Source organism: Notamacropus eugenii, chromosome 1 (assembly GCF_028372415.1).
Source record: "Notamacropus eugenii isolate mMacEug1 chromosome 1, mMacEug1.pri_v2, whole genome shotgun sequence".
NCBI classification, from domain to species: Eukaryota; Metazoa; Chordata; class Mammalia; order Diprotodontia; family Macropodidae; genus Notamacropus; species Notamacropus eugenii.
Genome location: NC_092872.1, coordinates 546,373,696 through 546,395,340, shown reverse-complemented (window position 1 = coordinate 546,395,340; position 21,645 = coordinate 546,373,696). Strand labels below are relative to the sequence as shown.

General features: G+C 35.5%; 2 protein-coding genes and 1 long non-coding RNA gene across 3 annotated transcripts in view; 1 reads left to right on the top strand and 2 right to left on the bottom strand.

The window, feature by feature from the left end:
• LOC140520331 (uncharacterized) overlaps positions 1 to 21,645 on the bottom strand; it is a 139,894-nt gene that overhangs the window by 33,406 nt on the left and 84,843 nt on the right. The window contains exon 5 of the long non-coding RNA XR_011972459.1: positions 21,382 to 21,465. This is a non-coding gene — a long non-coding RNA (uncharacterized lncRNA). The remainder of the gene's footprint in view (positions 1 to 21,381; positions 21,466 to 21,645) is intronic.
• LOC140527503 (olfactory receptor 2AG1-like) lies at positions 10,805 to 11,746 on the top strand. Its single transcript, XM_072644469.1, has one exon. It carries the CDS (start codon positions 10,805 to 10,807, stop codon positions 11,744 to 11,746), a length of 942 nt encoding a protein of 313 aa, XP_072500570.1.
• LOC140527494 (olfactory receptor 2AG2-like) lies at positions 16,437 to 17,381 on the bottom strand. Its single transcript, XM_072644459.1, has one exon. It carries the CDS (start codon positions 17,379 to 17,381, stop codon positions 16,437 to 16,439), a length of 945 nt encoding a protein of 314 aa, XP_072500560.1.

Here is a 21,645-nt window from a genome sequence, read left to right as displayed (position 1 = left end):
GAATACACTCTTTTAGGAAGGATAAAGATCCACAAGTTTTACGTATTGCACCTTTAGTCAGACTTTTTCAATGTACTGATCAGTTCTTTGGATTTTTTTCTCTTCTTTTTCAGATTTTGTCTTTAAAATTGCCATTAGTAGTATAAGATGGCTCTCCAGATGGGGAAAGGAATATTGTGGCAAATTATGGTGATCTAAAATATATGACATCACTAAAAACTTATTTTAAAAGAAGAAATAGAAATGTGTCAAAGCAGGGCATTATTTTTATCATTCATGCCAATGCTAGACTTAAGACCTCATATCTGGTTTTGTGATAGAATCCTGTTGTCTGGGAGAAATATTCAGAGCTTGGTTGTATGGATGTCTGAAAGACAGAGTTGTGAACAGACAGCAGTTTTCATTTTACTCTTTAGAAGGACTGAAAAAAAATATGGGACTGACACTACTCTTCAAGCTCTGAGCCAGGAGTAAGAGTGGGAGAACCACCAGTGCAATGTATTTCCTCAGCACAAGGACTTTCTGAACAGAGCAGGTAAAACATGAAGTAGTAGATGCAGGAAAAGCATTAGGAATGGTTGGTTGGGGTAAAAGCAGTGCGTATGGTGTGCATTTTGAGGAAGCAAGGAAATGGAATGGACAATAAAACAGGGAAGTAGAGACTGGAGAGTTAAGTGTTGAGGCACCCACCATCTTCTGAGATACAATATGTATGTCTACTACATAAGGTACCTGTGGGCTCCAGATATAACAGTATGCAGGTCAAAATGATGAACATTGCTGGGGTTGCCATTTTCAACATGTAGAATTGTACCAACTAGTGGTTGCTAATTTTCAGTTTTGGAAAATAGACTTGAGATTTTTCTTTCTTCCCTTCCTTCTTCTGAAGTAGGACAAAAGATGTTTATTCCTTCTCTGTACTAAAAGCTTAAAAAACAAACAAGAGTTCCAATTTGCTTTCTATGATAAAGCTGCTTAATTAGATCATGTGACTTCATTTGTAGTGCCTGTAGGAACTTTACAAAAGCAGCAACCTAGCATTTTTGTGGGGCCTTAGAAGTTAGCTCAGTATCTATTCCATTTCACTAATCTAAGGTCAAAAATATAAAGACTATAATTTATTTGGCCAAGTTATCTTCATTCTCATTAAGATAATTTCCGTTCCAGGTTTGGGCAAGCCCCCAACTTCTCCCTCCCCCTGAAAAAAAGAGCTCTTCACTAACATTATAGGTTAGAGCACATTTACAGAATAGAATAAAAATACAGAGATTTAATATTAAAATTCCCAGGGGCTATTCCCTATACTCTCTTAGGAAAGTCTGAAATATCAGCTTCCAGGTAGGTACAATCACTCTTAAAAATCTGCTCTCTACGTCATTTTGGCCATTTTCAGAGGAAGACTATCAAGTATTCCCTCAACATCAAGGTAATAAGTAGAAAAGGGAACAGTCTTCCCCTGTAGAAGGTGATGATTCTTATCCTGACTCCTCTCTGAATAGTACTCACTTTCTGACCAGTAGTCAGGCAAAATCTTGGAACTTCAAATTACTTTACTATAACTCCATTTACGTTAATCTCCTGAGGTTATGGAAGTTCTATACTTTCCATTTCTTTTCTTCCTCCAAGAAGGGAATAAAGAAAAAGAAGGTAAAACAGGGAGTAATGTCCAGAAAAAAAATAAGTTCTTCCAAACATAATATATATTTTATTTCTTGATGATAGATTTTGTGAGCACTTGAAAACTGCACAAGTTATACTTAAACATAATCAGAATGCAAGTATGCATGAACATTCACACCACAAACAATATTCAAAACCCCAATAAAAGTAGGATACTTATCACAGCATTGTGTGTTTTAAGAAAGGCTTTTTTTTTTTTTTTTGTGAGGAGAGAATGAATGAAACTTTTCATTCGGACAACGAAAAACCCTAATCTATGAGTGAAGATCAGCACCTGTTCCATAATTTCTAGTGTTGGAGAACGAGCAGAGACACTGAGAAATTCTATGCCTTGCTAAGGGTCACTCAGTCAATTTGTGTTAGGAAAGGTTCACAACCAAGGTTTTTCTGACTCCAAAACCAGCACTGTACCAATTGTTTCAGGCTTAATCACCTATTAAGGTTTCATATATTGAGATGACAATAAATCTATATGCACAGAGAGAAGTAAAAGGAGAGAGAAGGAAAGGCAGAGATTAGTGACCAATCTGCAAAGCAGACAAAGAATGCAAGTTTAAGAATAAGAAAGTAAGAATAATATTTTTAAACAAATACCACCCAATTATATGATCTATATTTGGAAAAGAGCCCAGAGCACAATCTTTAAGAAGAGCTTTCAGGACACCAATGTTGCTCCCTTGCTTAGTAGGTAAGGGAGTCAGGGGAATCAAGTCAAGAAATGCCCCCTCTGGATTCATTAAAGGATCTGACCCTGGTCCATAATGATGTCATGTGAGGTAATCAAAACATGTCATCTGAACTGAGCTGAGGCACAGATACAATCTGAAGAGGAGGCATCTGATGGGACAACAGAGCTACTCCCTCAGAAATACAGCTCTTATGGTTTTTATTCTTCCTACAAAAAAATAAAACCTGAATATGAAAAGATCCTATTCAATATTATTTTTTCTCTTTTGCTACTGCTCTTCCAACTCTAGGTCATTTTCCTCACAAACTTTGGCAAAGTCTGAGGATATCCACTTATAGACTTCTGTTTGCTTCCCATTGTTGGCCAGGAGGGCCTGGTTCAGGGAGAATTAGGTAAGATAAACAATTTGATAATTATCTTCTTCCTTTCCTCATACATAGGGGAAAAGAAAGGTAGTGGGTATATATTCTCTTAATATTGTTCCAGTTCTGTGACCCTACCTGCTGAAATAAATCATCAGAGAAGCTAAACACTACTAAAAGTGAATGTATTCCTAACCATGTCATCATAAACATCCCATTCCACATTCATCACTGGTAGAAAATATAAATTTTTCTCCACTTGATCATTTCAGACTTTCAGCTGACCATAGAAGAGCCAGCAGACTTGAGGACTGACCCACTTTCTTCGTGAAAGGTAAATGGGGAACTAGGTGCTCTGCCTCGAAGACTCACACAGAATCTGAATCTACATTTGCTTTCAGGAGAATAAGTGGAAGGGTGCAGGATAACAAGAAAATAGGATCTAAAATTCTCTATTCCAAATTAAGGAAAGAATAAGAGCACAGGGTCCTCATAATGAAGAAAACTCTGACATCTGTATACATAATTTTGTCCTTTACCTATGGATTCTCCCAATTAGCCATAGCCTCATTGATGAGAAGAAAAGTGAGGACAAGTGAGGGACATGAATCGATTCAGGGTCACACATGCAGTTCTATTCTAACCTGATCATAGAACTCATGTCTCTTTAGAGTACCTTAGTTTCTGAAGTCAGCAACAGTATTTCTTGCTATAACCAACCTCTTGGACTACACTTTCCCGTACTCCAACAAAATGATTCACATCACATCTTTCCCAAACATCCATACTTGAATATTGAATAATTTTATTTCTGGAAAACACTTTCTCCAACTCAGCACCCATAAAAGTTCTGTTTCCATAGAAAAACTGTAGTATCTACTGGCAGCAATGACAGCTTATGGTGTTAACTAATGGACAAAAGAATCTGCCTTCTTATATCTTGAAATTTACATTAGATATTTAAGAACATGTAGAGATCATTTCTCTGAATGTGAAGCTTGTTTTCTTCATGCAGTAGGCACGTCCAATTTTGTCCAGTAACAGACCAAAAGCAAAATATGCACAGAAAAGAAAATGATGGAGAAAGAAGTTAAAGAAACAATTGCTTTTTTTAATCTTAATATTCTCAAACCTTCTCATAGATGTTAACACAACTTGGATGATACTCCAGGACACCTCAAGATTCTGTCTTTAGCTTCTACTTTGACTTGAGGTTATCACTTGCTCTGAGACTTTGCTTTTGTTTTGCCTAATTAAGGGTAGAAGTCACAACTGGCCCACAATTGATATAAATATTTTTCTGTCTCAGGCAGAGACTAAATACAAAAGTCTCTGATGACTTTTGCAGTCCCCCAGATGGCCTTTGGCACATACCCTAGTTTGCTATCTATAATACTATACTCCCATTAAATGTACTCCAGTCTCTGAGAAGCTATTTTCTCAATTTCCCCCTGCGCCAAACTACCATCATTCTCCCACTTCAAAGAGGAGATCAGAAATAAGTTGCAGGATGTTTCTACTTCCCAAAACATATCTTTTTTGTTTCTGTGTCCTCTTATTATCATTCCCATTGTATAGTGTGGAGGGGAAGGAGAAGGCAAAAAATATGAATGTGATTTTCATGTACAAATCCCTTTCTCCCCAGGACTGTATATATTTTCAAATAACGTTTGTATAGGTATATGAGGTATCTCAGAATAAATCCACTCTTTAATCAAAAGGATCATAGATTTAGAGTTCAACTAATTAAAACCTTTCATTTTAATGAAGAAACTCAGTACCATAGAATTTAAACAACTTGCTCCAGGTTACACAGGTAGTAAATTGGATTACCTTTTCCTATGTTACTTACTAGCTCTTGGGTATTCAAATTAGGGCAATAGCAATCCAATTGTCAGCAAAGTAATAGGTTACTAACCATGTATAACAATAGTATTATAACATGAGGGTAAAGTGAAAGTAGTAAGTAACTGAATAACAATAGAACAGACATAGATATTAACTGGACTAACAACAGTAACTATTTATATGGCTTTTTAATACTTTCAAAGCACTTTATAAACATTTTAACTCATTTTATTCTCACAACTACCTGGTGAGGAATAAACTCTGATTACTCCCATTCTCAGAATGAGGAAGAAGCTAGGTGGCACAGTGGATAGACTGCCAAGGCTGGAGTCAGGAAGGTCTGGGTTAGAGTCTGGCCTCAGAAACTTAATACCTGTGTGACCGTAGAAAGCCACTCAACCCCTGTTTGTCTCAGTTTTCTCATCTGTAAAATGAATTGGAGAAGGAAATGGCAAAGCACTCCACTATCCCTGCCAAGAAAACCCCAAATGGGATGAAAAATGTTGGAAATGACTCAAAATGGTTGAACAACAACAATTGAGAAAACTGAAGTAGAGAGGTTAAATGACTTGCCCAAGCCTACATATAAACTAGTAAGTCTGTGAGGCACAAGCCAGATTCAGGTCTTACTTCTTCCAAGTCCAGGGCTATGTTCACTTTGCCACCTTCTGAACCACATGTAGATAAAATGAACTCCCTGTCCCTCTTTCATTCCATTATTTCACACGAATTTTCCTTATTCTAGATTTCCATCCACACATCTTATTCATAAGTACATTCAAATAAATCATTCGTTATCATCTAAATCATCATTTCGTAATTCCATTGTATCTCATTTTCCACCTTTCTGAGAACGAAAGAAATAACATTTTCTCATTTCTCAGCCTGGTCTTTGGACTTGGAGAAAGAAGAATAACACCATTCCTTCACCTCCCAGCACTTGTCCCCACCTGAACTTCCTAATGCCTTGAGAGGACTGCACCCTAAAGCTAAATATCTACGGACATTGACAACCTACCTACATATTCCTTGATGATTAACACGTTTCCTATCCATTCTGAACCACAATCACCCCTGTTATCATTCAAACCCTGTTCTTCCCACTCCATTGTCCAATGACTTATTCCCACTAACTCCAACCAAATCTTCCTAATTTTTCACTCTGAAGCAACCCATCTCTACCCTGTGTCCTCTGGAATAGGTAATAATCTAGCTTTTATCTTTCAGATTTTTCCTTTCCCATTCTCTCCACCTTCTGATTCTCAATGACACCCATCTCCTTCTTAATTATGCACAATCCCTGATCTCCCTTTCCAACACCAGTTTTATTTTTTTCATTCCCTCAGTTCACTGATTTAAGTTGGGTAGTATTCCTTGATCCTTGTTACCACTTTGAAACAATTCCTCTACTTCCATAAGTTAATATTTCATCCTCGGAGGTTCAATCAAACCTTATCTACCACCCTGTCAAAATTCTGGTAACCATTGGCAAGCAGTTTTCAAAACATATCCCTTCTTTCCACAATGAGTTCAGTGCCTGATTTTTAGTCTTTTTCTCATACTCAGGAATAGCAACATACATTTTGATACTCTCTCAATCACCCTAGTTTCCTTGTTCCTGAACACACTCATTTCACATAATGTACTTCACTTTAGTTACACATACACACACACACACACACACACACACACACAGATCATGTACATGATCTTGGTAATGTTTCTATCCCACTAAAGCCAATAGTCCTTGATATAATAATGATAATGATGATGATGATAATGAGTTAACATTTATGTACCACTTTAAGATTCACGAAGTGCCATATGTGTGTGTGTATATATATATATATATATATATATATATATATATATGTGTGTGTGTGTGTGTGTGTGTGTGTGTGTGTATGTGTGTGTGTGTTTATGGATATAAGTACACACATATTATCTCATTTGATCCTCTTGACAAGTCTATGAGGTAGTAGCTATTATTTTTATCATGTTAAGATGAAAAAACTGAGGGTAAGAGAGTTAAGTGATTTATCTGGGGCTCCAAAACTGTCCAAGTGCATTGCAAGTTTTGAACTCAGATCTTCCAGACAACAAGTCAATCAACTGCACCAACTAACCATTTAATATTAATATATTAAGCCGTTAAATCTTACCTATCTTTTCTTCTCTCCTAAAACATGTAGAACAAATCACAATATTCATGGTATTTCTTTTCTTCTCCATCACAAATTTCACAATAGAGTAGTCACTCTTTCCCTGAATTCCCATCTTTTCTACTTGAGCAACTACTTCCTCATCATTAGTCAAAATCACGCCCAGCAAAGTAAGTCAATTGTCAGGTACTTGTCAATACCTCTTCCATTTATAGAATAAAAATTTTCATTTAATCAAAGCATAAATTTCTCAACTACTCCATTTTAGCAGATATCCCCATCCAATATCCAGATATTGTAAATTGCTTATCACTCTAACATCATGCTGCTATGCTATGTTTATGACCTGATTCCCAAGCTTTTACTCTAAATCATTCCTTCTAATTTAGTTGAAATATATTCCCACAACAGTGTCAGCTCTGATTCTCCTTCCAATGATCCTCACCCAGGTGTCCTATGCCTTATTCCCTCCCCCAAGCTCCCAGGATATTACATATTTTCAAGTGGCTATATCTTCTTAATATGCAATGTGTTTTCCCTGATTCTTCTTAATCTTCTGTTCATTATGAATACAGTGTATACTTCCAGAAGTATACTCTTATCATATATACTTAAGCTCAACTAATTTCAATTGAACCAATAAGGTCAAATTTTCTTCATGTGTTAGGCTCTATTTTGATATTTTGGGTCCTTTTCTATTGCTGGATTCCTTATTTGCTTATTTTTCCCCTGAGAATTACCTTTTTCTTGTAATCTTACTACTAAATTGGACTTAGCAACCAGATTAGTAGATCTATACAAACACTTTCCTCCTTCTCCCATCTTTTTCAATTTAGAGTCTATTATTTAGATCTAAATGTTAACTGATTCTTCTCTTTATAATGTAATTCTATTCCCAAATATTCTAATAGTAATTAGAACTTATCTTTCTTTCCTTGGATGTTTTATTTCTGTCCTTGAAGTAATGCTCTATTCTAAGAAATAAAAAGATTACTTTTATCTCTAAATACATTCTTCATTACATCCTATAGTTCACCACATCTATGCTGAAAAGCATAAGGTATGATTCATAGTCTTCTGAATCATAAATTCACCACTACTCTTTCAAAGAACACTTTATTGTCATTAAAATTTGAAAGTAGAGATATACTTCCCTGCCATTTTCACCTTCTCTTTCAGAATAGAGTACAACTATAAAATGTATGTACATAGCTCCTATTTTTTACTGGTAGTAACACAAAAACGTCATATTCCCATATAGTCACTGCAAACTCCAGCTAAATCAATCCCTTTAACTTTGGGGGTGAAGTTTCTTAGATAAATCTTGAGTCGAAATATTGTGGACAACTTTTGTTTTATATATATATAAAAACTTGTTTAATATATATACATATATATATACTTACACACATACAGACACACAGTATATGTATATGTGTATACACACACACACACACACACACACACACACACACACAGAGTGAAGGGAGGGTTTATTGAGGAAGGAGTGGCCTCCTGAGTAATACTTATCTATAGAGATGAGCCTCCCAATATTTCTGTCAATAGAATGTTGCAGTCTTCTCAAATACCTTTCATTTGCAATTAATATATTCTTTCCTGGATTTTATAGAAACAGAATCGAAGAGAAGCTTACCCATAAGAAGAAAGAAAATTGTTTCATAACAGACAGATATTTCCTTGCATTTGTTTTTACCAGTTTTATATCTTAATTTTGCACACAGAGTCAGACTCACTTAGCCACAGGCGTCATTGAGAGCCACTCAGTCTTTAAGTTTCTACATTACCTCTGGGGAGATTTTAGTAAGTTCATTGTATTCTTTGCTTTGCAAAATGTCAAAAGCCTTTTTTCTCTTTCAACACTGGTCTGTCCAAAGGACAGCTGACCAAGTCATTGTCAAGTAATATGGGATCAGTGAACATGTCCAATTAAAATTAGCGGACTTTTCTACTTCACCCTTGGAATCCTGCCTTCTTCACTTGATCTAGCTGTGTTTTATTGAACATTGGACCAGGAAACTGTAATATGGAGTTCCCTCTCTATAGAAACACACACACACATGCACACACAAATGCATATGTGTGTGTATGCACACATATATATTAAAAAATACAGTATTTAAAAATATTGCAATGCATAGATAAAATGTTTTCATTTACAGAACAACTGTAAAACTACTACTTTCCCTTCTGAGCCCTAGAAGTCTCCCCAGAAACCCCAAGGTGTAGGATCAATCTGAACAATGGTGTTCTAGAGCATATGTAGTTTGAATCTGTTTAACATCCCTTTTAGTTCGGAAAATAATGTCCGCTCAGTGCTCAATGCTCCAGAACAGTAGTTCCCAAGGTATTTTGTTCTGCAATGCCTTTCCACGATAAAAGCAACAATAACAGAATGTCTTTCAAATGACTGGGGTAATATAATATGCTACTAAAAATATTCATTAACTTCTTACAATAGGAATAATAACTTTTCCCTCAAAACTGCAAATTAAAATTTACATTATATATAATTATATTCATCAGTAAACTCCACCTGTAATTTGAAAACTTTAAATATAAAATTATATTTATAAAATAATTAGAAATAGATTACATGAAACATTCCATGAAAATTAAAAGCAGTAAAATAAGACCTCATATTCATACTATTATCTGCAAAACTCCATGTTAAATTTATTTTATAAATTTTATTTAGTAGAAACAATATCTTTAGGTAAATAAATAATTGTTTGAAAGTTGTTTCAACCTTGTGGTAATTGGGAAACAATTTGATGACAGGTTGTGTAATGGAGAGAAACACTGCATTTAGTCAGAAGGGATAGAATTTGAGGCAACTGTCATACAAAATCCAAAAATTATTATGAACATAATAATAAGAGATTTGGATCACTGCAGAAATAAATCTATAAAGATTCAAACACACACATGGTTGTTGTCATAGGAGAAAAATTTGCAATAAACCTGACCAAGTATTTTCTGCTTTAAAGAGCATTTGGAAAATTTTTAGTGCGAAACCCTTGAACAATTGGCAAAAATAACCAACATGTTAGTAAATCATTAAGTGGAAAGAAGTGCTCTACAAGAAGAGAAGGAAAAGTGAACTTTATAGATTTATACTTTAGGTGAACTTGAGGTCCCTGCTCAAACTCAGAATGGAACTCAGTCCTGGCTATCTTGCCATTTCTATGGACCTTCAACATTCTCAAACTACAAGTAATCCATTATGAAGTTGGATGAGTAGACTTGTCAGAAAACACCAGAAAAAGGATGGTGCCATCACTAATACTGGAAACTGTTTCTTTCTGACCCTTAACTTCAATGCCTCTTTCTCTCACAACTGTCTCTGTTTTTCTGCCATGCTCAGGCAAATTCCTACCCTTTAAGATTTAGGGGAAAAGAAAAACAAAATAAAATAGATGCAACACAGAAACATAAATTCATAACAAATTAGGACAGATACAAATAGAATCCCAATTGTATCCAATTTTTCTTCTCCTTACCACTTAGCTTGAAAATTCATTCTAATATTTCTGCCAATTTGATCTTCATAATTACAAATGTATTACAAATTCTATAAATAAATGCAATCTATATAAATCAATTATCTTTAGACAGAAAACAACAAAAGTTACAACTTCAAGCAATAATTTAAAAGTCCTAAAAAAAGTAATATTATGAAGAAAATATAAAAGAATAATCTCATCACAGTACTCCAAATAGGATAATAAATTTCACATGGGTTTATAATAGTTCCATTTAGTGCTTTATACTTATGTAAATATTTTAAAGTAATTCACCATCCTTTACCTGGCCCAGTTTGGTGGTCATTTTTGTCAATTGTTAGAGAAGAAATACTTTTTTCAGAAAGTAAGCTCATAATTGTTGACATGAGACTAGTCAGTTAACGGGAATACCACTACCTTTTTGATTTACCACCCACTGGTTTCAGTAGCCTGTAACATCATACATTTATAGTATTTCTGGATTTGTTGGGTCTGTGTACTTACCTCTTTGTTTTAATCCAAGAAAAAAAATCCATCACCATGGAACTCTGGAATACCACTTTGGAGAATGATTTCATCCTCATTGGAATTCTCCAGGACAGTAAGTATCCTGGACTGGTTTGTGCCACAGTCACATTCTTCTACCTGGTAGCAGTGATTAGCAATGGCCTCCTGCTTCTATTGATTGCTACAGACAAGAGGCTCCATGTACCTATGTATCTCTTGCTCAGCCAGCTCTCACTTTCAGATCTTCTCCTTACAACTGCAATTTCCCCCAAAATACTTGTGGATTACTTGCATGGATGGAGCACCATCTCCTTTTCAGGCTGTGGAGTTCAGATGTTTCTGATACTGATTGGAGGTGCTGAAGATACCTTGTTGGCCTTCATGTCATATGATCGCTATGTAGCCATTCGACATCCCCTGCAGTATATAGTCTTCATGAGACCAAAAGTTTGCTGGTCCATGGTGACCACATGTTGGTTCTTGACATTTGTGAATGCGCTTGTGCACACCATATACACTATGCACCTTCCTTTTTGTAGAAACCGAGAGATAAACCACCTCATGTGTGAGATCCCTTCTTTGTTGAAGCTGGCATGTACTGACACCACAAAGTACCAGTTCATGGTATACATAATGGGTGTGACATTTCTCCTTATCCCCCTTTCTGTTATACTTGCCTCCTATATGCTAGTTTTGACTACTGTGTTCAATATGCCTTCAAACCAGGGGAGAGAGAAAGCTCTCCTTACCTGCTCATCCCATCTGACAGTGGTTGGGCTCTTCTATGGACCTGCTGTGTTCATGTATGTCCTGCCCAGTGCTTACCACAGCAGTCAGCAGGATAATATCCTGTCCATGTTCTATACCATTATTACTCCATCACTGAACCCCCTGATCTACAGCCTGAGGAACAAGGATGTACTGGGAGCCCTGAAGAAGTTGGTAGGGAAAGTCACCTTAGCACCAAAATTGTAGAACTCTAGACTAGCCTTTGCTCGGTCTTCCAGCTAGGAGCTAGTAGCTACCAAATTCTCCCTAGGCTTGTTTCTACTTGTCTGGAACATTTCATAGAGAACCACAACCAAGTTTCCCCTTTTATTATTGAACACTGCTGCATTCTATGCAAGACACCATTCAGGATGAGAAAGGCATTTACAGAAGGGACAGTGTAAGGGAAATTTTGTAAAGGTATAAAATATTTGATTTCTCTAATTCCTGGAAATAATTGTGTCCAGGTAACAAAACACATACTTCATAGTACATTCTTGAATTTTTTTTTAAGGAATTGTAGTCAAAATTGGCAGCCTTTAGCTGCAAAAATAGTTTCTTAATTTTGAAAACTAATATAATATTTGTCCCTCTTTTTTCATGTGATATTTCTCTCAATCTCTATGATTTTCAAAGACTACACATAAAAACTCAGCCATCACCAACGTAAACAGCATCCACTGTATAATTATTTTCCCACATATTCATTCAGCCTTTTCTTGAACATGTCAAGACAGGGAAAATCCGTTATTTCCAGGGGAAGTTCACTTTTGGCCAATTAGGTTAATGAGTTTTTACTTTTATCAAATAAAGTTAAGGGTCACCCCAATGAGCAGTTTAGAGTAGTGTATTGGGCCTAAACAAGCTAGAAATAGAGAACTATTCCAAGACCCAGTATAAAAAGTGCTATAAGGAGGAATGTTTGACTAGAAATAAATATGAGTTTTTACATTCTGACAGCAAGGAATAACCTATAGACATTGCTAGATTTATATCTATGCAATGAAAAGAAATTTAAAGCAAACAGATAAAACCCCTGTCTAAGATTTACAGGAGGAAATAAAATCAATTCTACAAGATGGATAGGCATGGATAGGTTAATCAATGAGAATACAGATCTATCAATAGATAGCCTAGATCTTTGTTTTGAGTGACATTCAGTATTTGGGGTTAGGAGAGAAAGTTAGTTGCCTGGGACCATCACAAGGATTGGTGGGAAATATTGTTCATTTTCAGTAGATATAAAGTTTCGAATTTCTTACAGAAGTTGATATTTAGTTTTACTACACACTGTAAAAGTACTTAACATAGCTACTAATTGTGGCTATGTGAATCCATTAAGCAGTTTTAAAGAATCCAAGTCTCTTTTTTATTATTCCTGACTTTGTAATACCACTCTAATGGAGAGCCTAGAGCAAGATTCCCTGCTAGGTCAAACCTGTTCTATTTTCCCTCTCCTTCCAAGGGTAGTAAAATGTCCTTCAAGAACAGTTTAAGGACCACCAGATCTAGAGTCAAGATTTGAGTTAAAATCCAGTCTCAGACACATACTAGATGTTTGACCTTGGGAAGGTCACTTAACTCTTCTTCTCTGAAAAATGGGAATAACAGAAGTATTTACATTTCTGGATTGTTGTGAGGAGGAAATAATGTATTCTTAACACTCTGCAAAGCTGAAAACACTATATAAATGTCAATTATGATAATCACAAGATTATTATATTTGGTGTTAGTGTTGTAATCGTTATTGCCTTCAGAGACATCTGTCTGGAATAAAACTAATTGAATCCATTAAAGCAGCTCAAAGAAGACTGGATAAAAGTTGGGGAAGGGATTGATAATATAAAGTATCTCCTTAAAACAACAAACCTTTCCACTAGCTTTTATTCAAACTCTTTTCAGTTTTCTTTTTTCTCTGCTTTTCTTTTTAAATATTTCCTTCATTCATTTTTGGAAAGCTCTAGATTTTACTTAATAAGGTAAAGATTGAAGAGGTTGTCCTTCAATCCTTTCATTTTGGGGTTGAGGAAAAATACACTGCATTCTTTATGTGTGTAGTTTTTCTCAACTTTGCAAGAAACGCAAATTAATGCAATGAGCATCCCCTCAAGTTCTATCCTGGGTAGTACTTTTTTTCTTTTATAGTGCCTCATTTTGGGGCCTCATCAGGTCACATGGGTTGAAACTAACGTCTCTATGTAGATTATTCCCAAATCTTTGTATCCATCTGTTACCTCTTTCTTAAGTTTCAATCTCCCTTTGCCAGCTGCTTTTGAATAGCTCAAATTGGATATCCCGTAGTCTCCTTAAAATCAGTATGTCCAAAAGATAATTCATTATCTTTCCCAAAATAAATCTTCCTTTCTTTATAACTGCTGAAGGAACCATTATCCTCCCTCTCACCCACATGCCAAACCTCAGGTCATTCTAGATATTGTATGTATATGCAAATACAGTCCATTATCTAAGCTGGTGTTTTTTACTTTATCATCCCTCATATATGTTCTCTTATTACTGTTCACACAACTAGCACCATTATGTACAGGCATACTTCGGAGATATTGCAGTTTCAGTTCCAGACCATCTCAATAAAGCAAATATATTAATAAAGAGAATCACATAAATTTTTTGGTTTCCCAGTACATTTAAGAAAACCTTAACATCAAGTGGGTAGCAAGGGAATGGATTTTTCAATCATAGAAAATCTGAAAGATCTTTTATTTAGTTATAGATGAGTTTAAATTTATATAGTTGAGGGAACTATACAGCAATGAAACCACAAAGGAATTACATATTTTAAAAGGAATAAAGCATATAACAGAAGTATTATCATCCTTAATTCAAAGGTGAGGAACACAGTGCTAAGAATGGTGGAATACTACAGTGCTGTAAGAAATGGTGAGCTCAAGAATCTTAGAAATGCATGAAAATATTTGCATAAAATGATGAAAAGTGAAATAAGCAGAAAAAAGAGAACACTGTGTATAGTAACAGCACAATCATTTTAAGAACAATTTTGATTGACTAAGTCATCTTGATTATTATGAATACCCTAATTATCTGCAAGGAACATGTGAATAAAGAAGGTATCTGCACTCAGAGAAAGAACCGATAAATAAAAGTATATGTAGAATGATTTTACAGATGTGTGTGTGTGTCTGTGTGTATGTATAATGATAGCTATCTCTATGGTGGGATAGAGGGAAGAAAATAAGAAATTTACATGATAATTTTAGCATATATTTAAATGGAATGGCAACTTGTACATAGTAGATTTTCAGTTTGATGTGCAATAATATTTTATTATACTATGTTATGGAAATGTTTATTACATACCATAAATTAAAAATAAAATAAAATAAAATAAAAGTGAAGTGACTTAGTCAATTTCACAGAAGTAGCAAATTTCAGATCTTGAAATTCAGATCTTTTTAATATAACTCTGATGTTATTTCTTATATGCTATGCACATACCACCACTCCTCCAAAATAACTTGGACACTGAACTTCAAAGGATCATGGATTTAGAATTGAAAAGGGTGATAGTAGACTTCCAATGTACCCCACTTAATAGGTGACAAAACTGTGGCCCAGAAAGTTTAAGTGGCCTGTGGAAGGTCAAAAGGTAGTAGTAGAGGGGTGAATTTTGGTGTAAGGGCTAGCCAAGCCTCTTGAGGGCTGCTCATCTACCTTTGGTGTCTACATAGTACTCAACTCTCACCTATTGCTCCAAGAAGCTGTAAAATAGGCAGCATTCACACTCTTGTAAACCATCTGAACATACAGGCTAAGCCAGGTTGAGGGTAACCAATAGGCCCCAAACCCATCAGTAAGTTGGGGGGTTGTCTGTCCCTAAACATGAAAATTTTTCCCAGTGGAATGGGTGGATGAGGATAGTTTGTTCCAACAGCCATGATGAAGCTGGTGCTGTGGGGTGTTAATTTTGGTCACACATTGAAAACACCGAGGACATCCTCTGCATCCCAGACCGTCACTAGTGATCCTGACTTTTGTCTTGCCACTGGAAGAGAGAGTGAGGCTGAGGACATTGTGTAATTCTCCCTCACTTAAATCCTATTCACAAGCAGGTCAGAACATCACCCCATGATGTCATTAGTGTTCTTTGAAAATGAAAGACTGAAAAAAAGCAAAGTGGTTACTTAAAGTTGTGTGGAAGTGATTTTTGATTCCTTAAAATGAATTTAGTAAAGTACTTTCTCAATTAATGAAAATATTTTTTGAAGTAGATACATTAATTTATATTTTAAAACTTAACTGACACTCACTTGGTAATTTATAAATTTGCTGCTGGTGACTCTGTATGGCTGAGATAAATGTGTTGGAGTTGAATGAGGAAACCCCAAGAGACTGGACATATATGGAGATCATAGTCTTATAGTAGATGACTGACAAAGTAAAGTGGGAGACATCAGTGGAAAAGAGAGTGTAATGTTCATCTTCTGTGAGATAGTAGCAATAAAGAAGCAATAGAAAAGAGTAGTAGCTCAGAAGGAGGATAGATAATACCTAGTGTGAAGTCTTCCATGAATCCATGAGAAAGATCTTTCAGGTCTGTTTGAAGATGGAAGAAACAGCACAGAAAATGTGGTTTAAGACAGAAGTGACAAGTAAGATATAATAGAACTTGATTACAGCAATAGAGAACGCATATGTCCAGGAGCTGAAAATCAACTGGGTACAGAGCTCCATGGTCTTGATGACAAGTTAATAGACTGAGAATTGACTTACCAAGCACCAGAAATGAATGAAAGTAGCATCTAAACTAATATACAAATTTAATGCTATGGAAAAGTGTCAAGAACATACACTATTGAATTAAAAATAATAATTACAAAATTCTATGTTAGAAAAAAATCTTCTTTGTTTTTCTCAGATGCTAAAATCTCTGTACTGCGGGGCCTTTCCATATAACCTTCTTCAGGGCCCCCAGTACATCTTTGTTCCTCAGGCTGTAGATCAAAGGGTTCAGGGCTGGAGTGACAATGGTGTAGAACACAGAGAGGATATTGTCTTGCTGAGGGCTGTGGTAGGCACTGGGCAGGACATACATGAACATAGCAGCTCCGTAGTACAGCCCAACCACTGTCAGGTGGGAGGAGCAGGTAAGGAGAGCTTTCTGTCTCCCCTGTGTTGAAGGCATGTGGAACACAGCAGTCAAGACTAAGGTATAGGAAGCAAAGATGGCAGAGAGGGGTATCAGGAGGAAGGTTACACCAGTTGTGTACAGGATCAACTTGTATTGTGAAGTGTCAGCACATGCTAGCTTCAACAGTGGAGGGATCTCACAGAGAAGGTGGTGAATATCTTGGCCCCTACAGAAAGGGAAGTTCATGGTGTAGATGGTGTGTGCCAGGGCACACAGAGATGCCAAAAACCAGGTTGTAGCCACCATGGACCAGCAAACCTTTGGTCTCATAATTACCATATAGTTCAAAGGGTGTCGAATGGCCACATAGCGATCATATGCCATGAAAGCCAACAGAATATCTTCTGCACTCCCAATTGTCAGTGCCAAAAACATCTGAATCCCACAGCCCATAAAGGAGATGGTATTTTGTCCACACAGATAATCTACCAATGTTTTTGGGGCAACAACTGATGTGAATAACAGGTCCATAAGTGAGAGCTGGCTGAGCATAAAGTACATGGGCACATGGAGCTGGTTGTCCATAGCAATCAACAACAGGAGGAGACCATTACTGGCTAATGCCACGAGATAGAGAAATATGATTATGAGACAGACGAGTTCAGGGAACCTACTATCCTGGAGAATTCCAACGAGGAAGAAACTGTCTATCAAAGTCTTGTTCCAGACTTCCATTCCACAGATTGCCCAATTTCATATAACCAGAGGCTCAGTGAAAGTGTATCCCAAATGATTCAGGAATGTTCTAAATCTGTGATGCTAGAATATATTGAAAGTTTTTTAGTCACTGAGTTGTCAGGTTCCCTATTGTACCCAGACTCCTATCTCAGAGATAACTCTGAGGTAACCTTCTTCTTATTCTCTTTCCACTCAGATAATGGAACTGATGCACTTAAACACATGCTGATCTGCTAATAATGGACAGCTTTAAGAGAGTTGGACAGATGTGGAGTATAAAAATGGAAGGTTTCCTGAGTATAGCTCCATTAAAAGTTTTTGATATAATTTCCAGAACCCTGACTTCAAGAAGACAAGAAAGTACAGGTCTATCTTTTTTTTTTTAAATTTTCTGTGTTCATTACATTTCTTTCTCATTTAAGAATGCATGACCTCATTTTCTCATTCTTAAAAACAAAAACCCAACTAAATTCTAGTATCTTTTCAAGCAATAGATCTATAGCTCTCCTCTATTTCTTAGCCCAAATTATTGAATAATTTATCTACATTCAACCTCCTCTTCTCATTCTTTCTAAACTCTCTGCAATATGATTTCTGGCCTTGTCACTCAATTGAAATAGCTCCAAAATTATCAAAATCTGGTGGCCTCTTTCTCAGTCATCTTCTTTAACCTTTTTTTTTTTTTTACTATCTTACACTGTTGACCACACTCTCCTCCCAGATGCTTTCTCCTCCTGTGATTTTTATGACATTGCTTTCTTTTGGTTCTCCGACTAATGCTAGAGTTACAAGATCTTTTTAATCTTCTATGCTGAATCATCAGCCATTTCACACCCCTAATTGTGAGTGTGATTAAGATTCTTCCCTGGACTTTTTCTCTTTTCAAAGATTGTCTTCTAATCTATTTCAGATGCTTCTAGATCAAGTCTTAGTGTCCCTCATGCTCCAGTTCCAGATCAAGACTTTCCTACTGACAATTTCAAATTTAATATGGCATAGATGTCTCAAAGTCAATATTTCCAATACAAATCTTTTATTGGTTTCTCCAGGCCTTCCCCTACCTCTTGGGAACTTCCTGCTATTGTCTAGAGCTTCATCATTCTCCTGGAAACCCAGGTTTGTGATGCTTTGCTCCTCACTCTCACTCATCCCATATATACAAGAGTTGACAAATTTTGTTATTTCCATATTTTCTCTCATATCTGTATCATCTCTAGTCATATAGCCACCACCCAATTTCAGGACCTTATCACATATCAGTGGACTATTATACTAGCTTTCTATATGGTCTCCCTCCCTAAAGTACCCACCCCTGCAATTTTAGTCCATCCTGTGCTCAGTCAACAAATACAGCTTTGATTATGTCACATTCCTTCTCCATCTGAGTAAGCTCCAGTGGCTCACTAGTGAATAATGGCATCCTTTAGAGTTGGACCTCTTCCTATTTTTCCAGTAATTTTTTTTTTTTTGACACGGTACTCTTCTTCATAGATTGTGTGGTCAAGGGATACTAGCCTCAGTTACTTAAGCAGTATTCTCTTTTGCCTGTCGCTCTTTCCTTCCACTGACTGTCTCCCTTCCCTGGAATGCCTCCTAACATCTTCCTTCTGCAACTCAGATTGCAACAAACACTCCTTTTCAAGCAATAATTTATTTGTTTGTTTGTGTTGCAATTTGTTTTCTAGTAAAATCTTTTCTGATCCTCCCAGCCGATAATTTTCTGTCTTCAAATTACCTTGAATTAATTTTACATATATTCTGATATGATAATGTATATACATGTTATCTGCCAAATCTCTACCACAAGCCTATTTTTGTTCAGTCAAGCTAAGAATTGTTTCTGGATTATAATACAAATGGGGTTTTTTTGCATTTAACCACGAAAAATATCTTAGCTCACTGAAGAACCAGATTTGGCCTCAAGCTTTGATTTGCTGACTTTTGGATAGATCAAGGGCTAAAGGGAAGTAATCACTGTAATCTGAGTGCAGGCTCTATGCAGCCTGTTTTCATCTAATGGCTGGTTTGCATATTTGTTACTGAATCTAACACATAATAGTTGTTCGCACTCTAATAATTGGCATGTAGATTTTTGGTTGTATAGATACATTTAAAAATGTGAAATAGGTAATGACACTTTAAACAATAAATTGCTCAAAAAACTAACCACTAATTATGTTATAAATATTAAAAAAGTCATTATGAGACTAATAGAAATAAAACAGAACACCAATATTTTTGAACTAGAGCTAAAGCATTTCTATAGTTAACAGTATAGCAAGAAAAAAATAAAAGACTATTAACTTGTGCACATATGTTTAAATAACTAGAAAATCCATGAAGTATTAATCCAAACAAGAAAAAAAATAATTTAGAAAGCAAAAGTCAAAATAAATAAAACTTAGAACATACGAATATTATACAGATAAGAATGATTGAAATATTTTGTGTAATGATTTACAAAACTGATAAAATGTAAGCAAATTTAGCAAAAATAGAGGAAAATCAAATTGATAACATAAAAATGAACATGCTGAACTTGTAACAAATAGAGAAGTAAAGAAATTTATAAGAGAGCACCACACCCAATTAAAAGACCTATCATTTTAATATTTATATTCCCTCCATGCTGTTGTATGGGTAAAATACTGAAAAAATTATACTTTACAAATTATTGTAAATTTTCCATATGATAATGGAATGGCATGAAATGCATATGGGTAGAACATAATACCTAGCTATTATGGAATTTCAAAGGAGAATTAGAATAAAAAGTGTCATCAATCAAACTCCTGAACGACAAAGAAGATAAATTAGTCACATGGTAAGATTGACGTCTTTATTCTTCCTTTGCATCCATATGGTGTCAAGCAAAATTCCAACTTGTTGAGCAATCTCCCTCTGCCTGTGGTAATTCTATAGAAGAAATGGTCAGTATTCCTACATTATAGCCAAACATGGATAGTTTATTGTCTACATTATTAGATAGAATACTTATGTTGATAAATTCTCAGAATATGCTGGAAAATGAGAATTCAAAAGAAAATGGATGAATTAATGTAAAATGTTAAATCCCAAATTATCCAAAAATGGAAAAAAGAGATCCTTAGTAATCTTCATCATCAAAAGAAATAAAGAAAATAATAATTTAGCTGACAACGAATGAACATCCCTGGACCAAATGGATTTATAATCTCATCAAATATTTAGAAGATACCTTAGCCCTACTGTTTATAAGTGGTTCTTGAAAACATATAGAGAAGGCACTTTACCAAGCTGTGTTTATGAAGTAAAAATAGCTCTGACATCCAAACCAGTAAACAACAATTCAAATAAAGAGAACGTTGTTGTTGTTTATATCCAACTCTTTATGACTCCTTTCAGGGTTTTCTTGACAAGGATACTGGATTAGTTTGCATTTCCTTCTCCAGCTCATTTTACAAAGATGAGAAAACTCATGTCGTGTAATAGGAATTGCCTAGGGTGATACTACTAGTGAGGACAGATTCGAATTTAGGTCTTCCTGATGCCAGACTAAGCACTCTAGCTACTGTAACTGGATTTAATTAATAAATATTGGTGCAAAGAAAATAAAGCAAAATATCCAAAATGTTTATTATGATCATTTCAGATTTGTATCATAACAAAGGATTTGTTCAACATTAGTAAAGCCATATGGGAAACAGTATTGCATAGTGGATAATAGGGCCACCTTGGATCCAGGAAGACTGGGATTTATTTTTTTTGACACACATTGACTATATGACTCTTGGCACAAGACTGTCTCAGTACTCGAAGCAGCTAACTAAGATGTGAAAAGCATTTTTATAAATGGAAAAAATTCAAAGGAAGTTAAAAACAGTCCCCACTATCAAGGAAATTACATTGTAATGAGAGTGAAAACAAGCAAATAAATATGTATAAAGGGTACATTCAAGGTAATTTCTGAGAGACAGTTGCAGAAGTAGAGCAGAATAATAACAGAGAAGGTGCTAACCTGATTTGGTAGAAGGGATTTCCTCAGCAGGGAGTTCCTTATACAGGTGAAATTACAATCCTGGAGCCAATCTCTATCTTATACCTAATAAAGTAATTAGCACAATTAATCCCATCAGGCAGAACTTTGTAATTATTTTAGAGACAATAAATTGCAAGAAAAGTGTGTTTAAGCTAAAAATCATTAAGATAATTAATAGCTTCAGCACAATATATTTTAATGTACTTTCACAAAATTACTAGAATTTTTTAGTATTAGTAAAAC